Here is a 13,159-nt window from a genome sequence, read left to right on the forward strand (position 1 = left end):
CCCTTGTCCAAACCCAGAATCCACCATCAAATCTCCAGAAATTTCCCAACCCAGAATTTGCAACTCTAGTATTTGTACCTGGGAGCTTCTCCTTAAAACTCCATGCTGTTCTACCAGGGTTGTCAGTTCTGGTTTGGGAGATTCCTGTAGATTTTGGAGGAGGAGCCCAGAGACTCAAGGCCGGTGCTAGGGTTTTTGGTGCCCTAGGCGAGCTGTCCACTAGGCCCCCCCCTGCCCAAATTTAAAGAACAGAGAATTGTAGGAGAAATGAAGAAACTTTAAACTATTTACATTTTTAATTTACAGTTTTTTATTTTTAATTTTAATTTTTTAAAAAGAAATTGTGAAATTAAGCAATAAAAATTGTGAGAATACTACTTGATCCTGTTAGCTGGAGGTGCCAGGGACAAGACCTTGTGTATGCGACGAAGATGCTCTACCACTGAGCTATGGCTCCCACTCCATGGCTCTGTTAAAGTAAAGTAAGAAGGATGAGTGGCAGCATACAACTTCAACAGGAGCCAATTTTTAGAAACTGTAATTGGCTCTTCTTCAGCTTTTACAGTTGGTTAATTTAGCCCTGCCAGACTCCAAGGAGCACACTGCGCAGGCATCGTCCACTTTCCTGGAGAATGCAAAACTGGTTGGGGAGCGTCTATGCTCCATGGAGCCTTTCATTGGGGAAGGCAGACTCCAAGGAGCACAAACACTGCATGTGGGGAGAGAGGGCACTTGGCGGCACTCCCTAGGCCAGGTGGCACCCTAGGTGGCTGCCTACCTGGCCTACGCCCACGCACCAGCCCTGCCAGAGAGGGTGGACTGGGACTTTGGGGGTAGGGTGGGCCTCAGTAGGGTATAATGTCATAGAGGCTACCCTTTAATGCAACCATTTTTTCTTCAGAGGAACTGAACTGTGCAGTCTGGGGATAGGGTTGCCAGGTCCCCCTGGCTATCAGCAGGGGAAGGGGGGATAGGGTTGCCAGATCCAGGTTAGGAAATTCCTATTGATTTGGGGATGGAGTGCAGAGAGGACAGGAACCTCAGTGGGGGTACAATGCCATACAGGGCACCTTGCAAAATATCCATTTTCTTCATGAGAACTATCTCTGTAGTCTGGGGATGAGCTGTAATTCCAGGAGATCCCCAGGTGCCACCTGGAGGCTGGCATCCCTATAGATTTCTGGGAGAATTCCAGGCACTACCTACAGGTTGACATCCCTAGTACTCTGGTATGTATCAGTCAAGTTGGAAAGCTTACTCATGATTCCTCTCCTGTTTATTTGCTTTCTCCCAAATAAGCATGTGTAGCCGATTCGCTAAACATAGGAATTCTGAGTCAGCCCTCTGAACTATCAAGGTTAATATTTTCTCCTCTGACTGGTGGCGGCTCTCGGGTGTTAGGAAGGGGTTCCTGACATCATGCGCTACCTGAACCTTTTAAATGGAGACGTATGAAGTCGATTTGGAATGTAGTGTGGTACATAAGACATGCAGTTCTCTGACGTACAATAAGTGAATATATTAACGACTGGTGACATATTTTTTTAAAAAAACACACACACACCAAAACCCTGTACTTACAACCTGTATGCCTTGTATAATGCTTCTAAACAAGACATACATGTCCTATACTTAAGCCCTCCTTCTTCTGGATCGGTTCACTATGGCACGAAAACCCCACTTCCCAGCATGCAGTTGCATCCGGTAACTTTCTATGCGCATTCTGGATCGGCGCATTGCATTCTGGATCTCGTAGTCTTTCTGAGAGGGCTGAGGGGTTCGAGGGGAAGGTGACTGGAATCAGTGCAGTTAAAGTGGTGGCCGTCGTTGCAGGGACTGTTTCTTTTCAGCACAGTTTTGGGCGGGGTGTTGAAGCTTTGGCAAGATGGCGCCGCCCCTGTCGCCCTTGGTTACTGGGCGCTGCTTTCTGCGGGCAGCAGCTCGACATGTTGTCCTCTTGCTATCTGGATGGTCTGAGGCCGCCGCCCCACGGAAAGGTCAGTGACTCTTGGGGCGGCATTGGCCAGTGGTCCTTTGGAGGGGCTAGCATTGGGATTGGGCTGATGTCTCATCTCGGAGTCTCGAGAAAACCTTCCCCTACTCAGGAACGGGCATTACCGCGGTCCCACTCGCTGGCCCCTTCATTCCGGGCCAGCTAGGTAAAGCTCCTGCGGCTTCAACAAGTGAGCAAAACGTGTTGGTGATCCCACCTTGGACTACATAGCTACGTAACATAAGGGACCTTTGTGGAATTGCTATGATTGCTCGCTTGAGGCCTTGAAGTGGAAGTCTGAATTGTGTTGTGGAGATAACGACGTTTAATAGTAGTTTGTTTAATTAAGGAGGGCATCTGTTCACTTTAAATTCCAGAGGAAGTAGCTGTGTTAATTTGTTATAGCAAAAGCTTAAAAAGAGCCTTGTGCTCTTTAAGGACTAGCAGACTTCTTGTAACACAAGATTTCCTGGGCTGTAACACAAGATTTCCACCACCCGGTTCAGGAAGTAAAGCCTCCTGTGATCAGTTTGTATAATTTGCTGACTCAGGTTTCACTCCGGGCATCTAATGAAGGGAACTCCAGCTTCCCCATGCCTCCAGTCCTGGTCAGATGTACCTTAAAACCCTATAAGGAGTAGCCTATTATGAAAACAATTATGGTCAGAGCAGTTATTCTCACAATATGAATGCCTACTGGTGTGCTCTGATGGACTGTCAAAACATTTGACAGTTAGCTACAGACTAATAAATTGCATACATCACTTGTAAGACAGCTCTGCGGCTGGACTTGCATCAGGAGCTGCCCATGACTGTTCACATTCATCTACCTGACTACCTCTCTGCAGCTCCTTTGTGATATATTGGTGATTAAAGAATCTTATCAGAACATTAATGGGATTGATGGCTCAACCAACATTTTATAGGTTCTTCAAAGCCAAATGAGATGAGCATGAAGAGGGTACCACTTCTTTACTGTATTTAAATATATTCATTTCATTTGTACCCAAGCATTTTCCTCAGTGGGGCCCCAAAGTGGCTTACATCGTTCTCCTGCCTTAACAACAAATGTGATAAGGTCACTAAGCAAGCTTCCATGGCAGAGTGGGGATTTAAACCCTGGTCTCCCATATCCTACTCCAATACTAACTACTACACTGAACTGGCTCTGTGGTCTGTCTTGACTAACTGTCATTGTTGCCTTGGCTTCTCATGAAAATAAGTGTGTTCATAGCAGATTAGAGTAATGGTGCCTCATCTAGTATGCTTTGACAAAAGAGTGGCCAGATCCAGATATTGCCCAAGGCACAAGGTAATTGCTTCTGGGTACCCCTCCCCATGGAAAGAAACTAAATGGAATTAGAAATTTGCTTTCAACTCTCTATGCTTATGAAAGAATTGTTTGTCACAAATATGGATGAACATTTTTACAGTATATGGTTTTTATGAATCCCAGTCTTCTGAAACATGTCTTCATATTTTTTCTCCCTCCTCCCTCCCCCCCTCCCCAAAACCCACATGACTAGATTAATGATGGATTGATGTAAAGCAATAAATCTTCACTTGGCAATCAAAAATATTTTAACCAATGTTAATCAGTTCAGTTAGCTTACATTCGCATTGTTAATATAACCTTTTAAATTAGAAACAGCACAAGTAAAAAGATTGTATTTATGCTTCTGAGCAATTATGCACATTTACATAGTCTTATTTAAAATTGGCAAGTAGGTTTGGTATATAGTATAAAAGTTAAGTGACAGGGTATTACCTGAATTATCCAAATGGAAAGGTTTGAAGTTATTAGCCTGATCTTTGGTTTTTTATATCATAAATAGTAAATTGTCATCGAATATATTAAATGGTAAATATTAAAAACTTGAGTTGTGAGATATTGACGGTGAGCGAGAAGAACATACTGGAAGAGGGGTGGTCAAACTTGCTTAATGTAAGAACCACATAGAATAAACATCAGATGTTTGAGAGCCACAAGACAGGAAGGAAGGCAGGCAGGCAGTGGCCTGCTGGCTTGGAGAAGTGATTTAAAGAGAGAAATGCCTTTTCCAAGTTGGTGGATGGGCAGTGGGGGCTTTGAGAAACGCACAATATGTGTTGAAAGAGCCACATGTGGCCTCGGAGCTGCAGTTTGGCCATCCCTGTACTAGAAGTATGAACTTGGAAAATTACAGTTCTGTTAGTTTCACTTCTGTAGCTAAACTACAGATATAAGCAAAACAAAAAGTCTAGTAAGATCATCCTAGGATAAGGAGAGATAAGATGAGCAAGAGGGGGCTGTACTTACAAATTTAAAATACAACAGAAGAAGAACAGATTGGATTTATACCCTGCCCTTCACTACCAGAAGAAGTCTCAGAGTGACCTACAATCTCCTTTCCCTTCTCTTGTGGCTAACTAAAGGCCACACCAGCAGGTGCATCTCCCGGAAAAGGGTCTGTACAGTTAACCACTACACCAAACAATTGTTTACATTATTAACTGAATACTAGATAAGTTAGAATTCATGTAAGCTTTCTTAATTGTAGAAATATTCAGTGGAGAGCAAGCTGTGAAGGAAAGTTGTGGGGTAATTATTATCTCTCATAATATAAATTACAGCTAATTTATATGCTTTTCTCTGTGGTTGCCACCAAAAATAAATTCCCCATGTAGAAAATCCTGTGATGCAAAGTAACATTTAATGCCTGTAGTGAATATGCTGATATGAACAAGGCCGCAGTGTATAAGCTGTAACCCATCAACCCAGGCACAGCCCACTAGCTATTAATTATGAAATGGCAGAATCTGACAAGTGTTTTTGTAGTCTTAAGTAGGAAGTGAGAAAAGAAGCTTTATTGAGTATCTAATGAGCTACATTAGGATTGGTGGGTCACAACTTGTCCTTGTTTAGGCTAATTGTTGCCTGCATCATCATTGCTTTAAATCATCAGGCAGAAATCTACTCCAGCAAAGGCAGTGTTACTGTTGTTGATGACACTGTGTAAGAACATGGCACTTTTTCAGACTGACAAATAACCCCCATATTTTACAGCTTACGCAGTTCAGGCAGCTGAGAAAGGAACCAGTAGCACTCTAGCAGATGCTAATTCTAAGGCATTGTTGGTTTGCAATGGACCTTTAGAACATTATGACTTTCTGGTCAAAACAGAAGAACTGAAGAATGATGACCAACAGCAGAAAGTCATACAGTGCCTACAGAAGCTACACGAAAGCCTTAAAGGCTACAGTATCAGTTCAAAACACCTCTTATCAAAGGTAAGGCTCTATTGTCATCATTATTAGGCATCATTGTATTTCTTTAACATTCAAGTTAGGTTTCTTTTCTTACTCATGACCACGTTGTTATACTATTTAAGAACAGTTTTGAAGAAATAGTCACATGAGAAATGGGTTAAGTAAGCTCAGTAGTAGGAATGAGCTTGGCTTTTGAGCCATGGTATCTCATTTCCAAAACTGTCAATATGCTTTGGCGGCCTGAATCAGCAGCTTTTTTGAGGTTTATTTCCATATAAAATTAGATATTTATTTAGGTATTAATAATAGGCAAGGTGTTTGACCCAGATTTATCTGTGTGCTCTGATTGAGCACAGCTATAAGAACATTTCTTCTGCTGATTTCAATAGGTGAAGCTTCACAAGGTCAGCAGAAACATGTGAGCAAAATGAAAGGAGACCCTTTGCTTTAATGGGAGTTTTACATGCTCTATTTTGAAGCTCCAGTGCAAACTGAGGATTAGCAAATTATAGAAAAATCTTCCCCTCCTGTTTTCAAATTCCATTTGGTTGTCAATGAGCAGATGCTATTGTCTTTGCTTAGTTTATAAGTGCTCAACAAAATTACTGCAACAATCACTTCTTTATGCTAGAATAATCAGATTATTTCTTCTTTAATAGTGGCAAGGTAGTCTGGCCCTACAATGAACATTTTGCCAGAAGATGGCAGAGTCAGACTGTAAACGGTACTGGGTTATGGAAAATGGACTATTCCATTTTACAGCTCTTGCTCAAATAGCATTTGGTACCTGAAATTCTGGAGAACTGCCACCAGAGTGCTGAGTTAGAAAGAGGCAAACACTAAGGATTCTATGGATGACAATAGCCATGTACTTGCAGTTAACTATTAGCATACAGGAACAGATAGGAGAATAATAAAACAGAAATGATATATAGGACTATTGGCAAAATAATGAGATCAAGTACATTTAACAAAGTTATAGAGAGAGTTGATGGTTATAAATTGTTGTCTGGCATCACATCAGAGTCCAGCAGTGGTTTTCATCTGCTGTCCAAAACTGAGACCGATTCCCCACTAGGCTTGTTCTGGTGTCAGAGTGCTTTTCCCCTGGCTCTTCCGTCTGATTTTGCACAAGCTGCTGCAGGGCTGCAACTCGCCTTGCCTATTTCCTGCAGCAAGCAGAAACTGGTTTTCAGAGGATCTTGCTTGCTGCGGGAAAGAGGTGAGGCAAATTGCAGCCCCGTGGCAGCTTGTGCAAAATCGAATGGAAGCGCAGGGGGGGAAAGAGCTCCGACACTGGAACAAGCCTAGTGGGGAATTGGTAAGAGTTCATCTTTGTTACTTGAGATCATTGTACTTGGAGATATTGGATATTTATCATTGGAGACTTACGCATAATACTTGAGTAGCAGTTCTTCATAGTCAGAGACAGGATAGTGGGCCAGTTAGATGATAATACATGTTGTTCTAAAGGGGTTGAAATAGCAGATTGTGTCAGTAATACTCCTACCAGTCTGTACAATATATTTATTGTACTGTATTTGATGGAAGGGCCTTGGCTAAGCAGTAGTACATGTGCTTTACATGCTGAAGGCTCACTCAGTGGCATCTCAGGCTAAAAGGATCAGATAAGAGATGATGCAAAAGACATCTGGCCAAGACCCTTGGAAAGCCACAGTCAGGAAAAGTAGACAGTATTAACCTTGATATAGCCCAGTGGTCTGGCTCAGCCTCATGTATTCATGCAATTGGTTCACCTGTAGTTTTGAAAGAACCTATAAGGATTTGAAAGTAGCTGATGAGGACAGGATGATGTATTTAAGACCACAGATTTGTGGGGGGCTAAGAGAAATTTACTCAGAATTAAGAGATGAGGAGACCTTTGACTACCAGCTATATAAGGAGAGAGTTAGAGTCCGTTTTGGTTTAACTGCTGACCAAAGCAGGAAAACATTCAGAGACATTAAGAGAAAGCCTGGAGAAACATATTCCCAGTTAGGATGTCGTTTAGACAGAGTCCTGAATAGGTGGATTGAGGGAAGTAAAGTCACCACCATGGAAGATTTGAAAAATCTAATTGGCTTGGAACAGTTTTACAGCCAAGTCCCATCTCAGTATAGATGGATTCTGAGGCACAAAAAATTAAAAACTGTGGAAGAAGCTGCTGTTATCCTTGATGAAATAGAATCAGACTTAGGGAGATCTATGTGGACTGCTCCTATGAAAAAAGCCAGAGTCTGGAACCCTTCAGAAAAGTCTGGGCATGGGAACAACAACCCTGAAAAGCGGTCCAGTCCTCCTCCATACAGAAAAGGGGAGGCTACCTGTTTCCACTGTGGGGAGATAGGGCATTATATTAGAGCGTGCCCAAAGATGGAGAAAGGGAAAAAGACACCACCACCTAAAACTGTCAAAGTGGTGAAGTGTATAAATCAAGAGTCAGATAAAACACCCTCACTTACAGAGAACGCACCACAAGAAAGACCTAATAGTGTTTTGCAAGTGTGGAGAGTACAAGAAGGCTTGAGTGAGGAATATATTAAGACTGTAACAGTGAATGACAAGGAAGTAGAAGCTTACAGAGATACAGGGGCACAGGTTTCTCTGATCCAGCCAGGATTAGTGCAACGTCATCAATATTTGCCAGGAAAATCCTACACTATTAAAGGCATTAGAGGACCTGCATTTGAGGTGGCCCTGGCAGAGATTCCTATAAAATATAGAGAATTCCAAGGCAAGTGGATAATGGGAGTTCTCAATGACTTTGGAACATCGCTTTTGGTGGGGAATGATTTAGCTTCAGAGATAAAACAGCAGCAAGCTATCTCCACCAATATTGTTGCAAGAAGCAGACCAGAACAACCAGCTGATGAATCTGAGCAGCAACTAGAGGAAGAGGAAACATTGTTGCAGAACGTACAGGCAGCATAGTTTCTCGGTGAGCAGCAGCATGATGACAGCTTACAAGAACTGTGGCCGAGAGCTGATGTGAGTAATCAAGAAATCACAGTAGAAAAGCCTTGCCAATTTAAAGTAATCGACCAAAAACTGTATCAGGTTGCTTTAAGGAGAAAACATAATGTGGTCTGGGAGAGAAAGAAACAGTCATTCCAAGAAAATATAGGATGCAAGTGTTTTTGGCCAAATATGGGAAGAGACATTAGGGCTTTTTGTAAGTCTTGTCAGGCCTGCCAAATGGTAGGGAAGGCCCTAGATAAGACAAAAGGATTACTACAGCCAGTCCCTATAGTATCGGAAGCCTTTGAGAAGATAGGAGTGGACATTGTTGGTCCTATCTCAAGAGTCACCAGGAGAGGGAACAAGTATATCCTCACCATTGTGGATTATGCTACCAAGTTCCCAGAAGCATGGCTTGGTTTTCCAAAAGAAATGGTTACTGATTTAGGCACATCGTTCATGTCGAACGTAATGCAAGAGTTAATGAGAGCTTGTGGAATCTGTCATGTAACAACAACTGCATACCATCCTCAAGCCAACGGATTGAATGAAAGATTCAACGGGACCTTGAATCATATGTTAAAAACATATGCCTACAAACATCCCAACGATTGGGACCAGCGTTTGCAACACCTGCTCTTTGGGTACAGGGAGGTACCCCAAGAAAGTTCCAGGTTCAGCCCATTCGAGCTACTCTATGGGAGACAAGCCAGAGGACCCCTTGATGTTTGAAGGAGGCGTGGTCCGGGCACGAAGACATCCAGGAGACAGATGTCATCACCTATCTACAAGAGCTACAACAACATCTTCAGGAGGTAAGGACGGCCGCTGCAGACAACATGGGAAGAGCACAACATCGGCAGAAGTGGTATGACTCCAAGTCCAGGGACAGCATGTCAGACTTTTTTGTTGTAAAGTATATACTGTATCGATGTATTTTAGATTTTATTTTGGGGGGTTATACTGCACAGGCCCCCTATTTCTGAGTTTTACTAACGATATTGATGATCAAAATTGCCTTTTATTATGTCACTCTTAGTAGGGGTCTTCCAGATATGCAAAAAAATTGCTTTGCAATTTAAAAAACTGAAAAGGGAAATCCTTTCCCAAATAGCTTGATCAGAACTGAGTGTGTGTTTTTTTAACTCTAAGGGGCATGGAATGTTAAGCGTAGTTGAGCCAGTTAAATTAAAAAATAAAAAAGAACAAAAGTGGGAAGTGGGTTGGTAATTGGTCCAGCCCCGAAGTTCTGGAGGGGGCAATTCAGGTCAGTTGATGGTTTCTTAATTATTTAACCAATGCTTATGATTAGGGTTGCCAGGTCCTACCCGCAGCCATCAAGGGGATCCTTGGTTCTCTCCGAGATGCATATAGGATGATGACATCAACCAGAAGTGATGTCATCACGTCACTGATGTTGAGGGGTGACACTTTAGTTTGTTAGCAAAACTATGGTTTGTAACTAAACTATGGTTTGTAGCTGATTTCACTATAGAGTTTTGCCCAAAGAATCAAGTGTCGCTACATGATGGCAGCAATGTCATGATGTCACTTCCAGGTGATGCCATCATTTCCCCTTTCAGGCCAGTTGGGGTGGAATGTTTCCTTCATGCCAGCTGGCCAGTAGTGGGGAAGCACCTCACAAAAGTGAGGACTCCCCCGGTAGGGGTCTGTCAGTCCTACCTATGATTCTTTATGGTCTGCCAACTTTTAAATAGATGTCTGTAATTTTATTTCTAAATCCTTTGAACTGTGATCTAATGTGTTTGGTAACAGGTTGACTACTAGAAAATGTAGGTAAATTGTGGAGCTGTAAAATAAAGGCACTGTAATCCCTGTGGATCAAATATCAATCAAAATATTTTAACCACCAAAGAGGCTGGTTTACCTAGAAGTGGAATATTATGGGAATATCTAGCGGTGCACATTAAGGCCCATTTTTAAGGGGGGTTTTGTTGACAGGAATTTTTATGTCTCCATCAGTGCTGTTTCAGAACACTTGGTTGCATGTTAGTTTACTTCCATTACGTTCCAATGGAAGTAAACTAACATGCGTTCTCAGTGTTGTCTAGTAAGTTTCCTGACAAAGTAGAGATCTGAAACTAGGCTTCATCCAAATCCAGCATTCACTTCATTGCCTGATACTTTCAGGATGTCATCTGCCTTAAACACTTCCAAGCAATGAGTGTAATTTCCTGCCAAAGTTTAAAGCAAGAGCCAATTTGAGACATAAAATCAGCTCTTGCACTGTATTTTTAAAAATAATTATGGCTTGAATACTAATTTTAGATATTTGTAAATGTTGCACTATTATTTCCTTTACAGAATATATAGTTTTAATTCTCCCTTTCCTCAAATGAGCAATGTAAAATAAGTATGTTCTGGTTTTATCCATCTCACAATAGTTGAGTGGGGGGGGAGACTGAATGGTGCTGCTACAGTCATTGTAATGCTTTATAGTTACTCTTGGATAAAATGCCTTGACAAGACAAAACTTTCTTCAAATATGAGAAAAGTCCCAGGTTTGCAGAAAAATCTGAAAACTAAAAAATACCGGGGGGGGGGGGGTTAAAACTCCCACAAATGATAGAAGTAATGCCTGTAGCTTTAAGAAATAAATGTCCCCAGTGATTTTTGCTAGGCAACCACATAGGAATGCCAGCCTCCAAATGGGGCCTGGGGATCCCCCAGAATTACAGCTCGTCTCCAGACTACAGAGATCAGTTCACCTGGAGAAAATAGATGCTTTGGAGAGTGGACTTAGGGTTGCCAGGTCCCTTGGACCAACCAGCAGGGATTGGAGAGTGAACTTACCAGGAGTGGGGAGGAACACCAGAAAATAACATGATGTACCTATGTGGCCTAAAAGTGATGTAGGCATGTTGGGAGGAAGCATTCTGGTTTTGGGGCAAAAACTCTATGGTAGAATTAGTTTTGCCCAAAAACCAGAATGTGATCTCATGACATCCCTGATGTGCCTATGTCACTTTAGGGTCATGTAGGCACATGGAGTTAATTTCTGGAGTTCTTCCCTGTCTTTTTGGGGGGGCGGGGGAGGTAATTTCCACCTGAGGTCTTTGTCCTCCCCATGCTCCATCCCCAAATCTCCAGGAGTTTCCTAACCAAGATCTGGCAACCCTACCTCCTCATCCCCTGCAGGTGGCTGGGGGGACCTGGCAGCCCTACAACCACTATAGTGTTGCCAGGCTTCAAGGCTTGGTTTCTGTCAATAAAAGGCAGAGCTGAGGATCAGGGCCCTTTCCAGGGCTATTTTGGCCTTTGTAGGAGAACTTCTTGGGGCTGGGCCCAGCAGCAACCCAGGCAACTTGCTTCACACAGCTTGCTACCGCACAACTTGCCTGACTCACCTAGGACTGGCTGCTTGCTAATGTTCAACAGTAATCACCCCACAAAAGTCAGTATGGTATAGTGGTTAGATTTTCAAATTACGATCTGGGAGATTATGAACTGGGCTAGATTTTACCTGGGGAAAGGCTGCCATGGGAAGGAAGGAGGAAAAGCTGAAGACAAGGGGGCAGATAAAGGTAAGTTGGCTGGTGAGTGCAAAGGAGAGAAGGAAGCAAGGAAAGGGGAGATTCTGTGGAGCTTTCAGGAAAGGGAAAGAGGAAATAATGGGGGAGAGGAAAATGAAATGTCTCCCACAAGTCCTTGCAGGTCTCTTGTTTTTGCATCTGTTTCATGAACCGAGGAGGAATTCTACTGCACATTTGTTTTCTATAATGCTCAACATGTAGCAATAAGGACTTTATCTATAATGGGTCTTCTATCATATTTAAACAATGTTTATATATATAATTTATCATTTCATTTTTCCATTGTTGTGTATATGTGCAGGGATATGGGGGCTGACCCTACAATGGCTGGTATTCTTTCTCCAAGGTTGGGGACAAAGGGTGGCTCTTGGGGGCGAACTATCCCAGCGGCACCCACTACAATATGGTGTGCCGCAGGGAGCAATTTTTCCCCTGATGTTATTTAACATCTACATGCGTCCCCTTGCCCAGATTATCCTGAGGTATGGGTTAGGGTGTCGTCAATATGCAGATGACACCCAGCTCTTTCTGCTGATGGATGGCCGCCTGGATTCAGCCCCAGAGGAACTGGGTAGGGCATTGCAAGCTGTGGCTGGTTGGTTGCAACAGAGCTGGCTGAAATTGAATCCATCAAAGACAGAGGTCCTGTACCTAGGTTACAGGGGGCTGGGATCAGAGATCAGGCTTCCATCCTTTGATGGAGCAGCATTGAAGCCCACATTGAGGGTGAAGAGCTTGGGGGTATTCCTGGATGCCTCTCTGACTATGGAGGCCCAGGTTACCACCACTGCCAGATCGGCCTTTTTCCATCTGAGGCAGGTCAGACAGTTGGTCCCGTATGTCGCCCCCCACGACCTGGCCACAGATGGTCACTTCCAGGCTAGATTATTGTAACTCTCTCTACGTGGGGCTGCCCTTGACCCTCCTCCAGAAACTCCAGCTGATGCAGAACGCTGCTGCACTTATGTTGACATTGTCACTTATATGGACACGGATCCATCCTGTGCTGTGTGAACTGCACTAGCTACCTATTGAGTACCAGATCCAGTTCAAGGTGTTGGTACTTAAATTTAAAGCCTTAAACAGCCAGGGGCCAGCATACCAATGTGACCGCCTCTCCCTGTATAAGCCCTGTAGGTCTTTACAATCAGCAGCCCAACAACTTCTGGTGATACTCGTCCCCAGAGATGTCCATCTAGCCTCGAGAGGGCCAGGGCCTTTTCAGCCCTGGCCCCTGCCTGGTGGAATGAGCTCCCCCTGGAGATCCAGGCCCTGTGGGATCTGCTTCAATTCTGCAGGGCCTGTAAAACAGAGCTCTTTCGCTAGGCTTGTAGTTGAAGTAGTGGACGTCACTTGTTACCGGCTTCCCCCCTTCATTCCATCCCAGTACTATAAGACCTGCTGG

At 43.4% G+C, this 13,159-nt stretch overlaps 1 protein-coding gene across 3 annotated transcripts in view; it reads left to right on the plus strand.

Annotated features, from left to right (window-relative positions):
• Positions 1-1,692: 1,692 nt before the first annotated feature.
• The window catches only part of AFG1L (AFG1 like ATPase), a 104,657-nt gene continuing 93,190 nt past the window's right edge, over positions 1,693-13,159 (plus strand). The window contains exons 1-2 of one of the 3 annotated variants that reach the window (XM_060237885.1): positions 1,693-1,997; positions 5,040-5,263. In XM_060237885.1, coding sequence (XP_060093868.1) covers positions 1,886-1,997; positions 5,040-5,263 — 336 coding nt within the window. In that variant the 5' untranslated portion in view covers positions 1,693-1,885. The remainder of the gene's footprint in view (positions 1,998-5,039; positions 5,264-13,159) is intronic. The other 2 variants (XM_060237894.1, XM_060237877.1) reach the window with 2 other exon arrangements.

Source organism: Heteronotia binoei, chromosome 1 (assembly GCF_032191835.1).
Source record: "Heteronotia binoei isolate CCM8104 ecotype False Entrance Well chromosome 1, APGP_CSIRO_Hbin_v1, whole genome shotgun sequence".
NCBI lineage: Eukaryota > Metazoa > Chordata > Lepidosauria > Squamata > Gekkonidae > Heteronotia > Heteronotia binoei.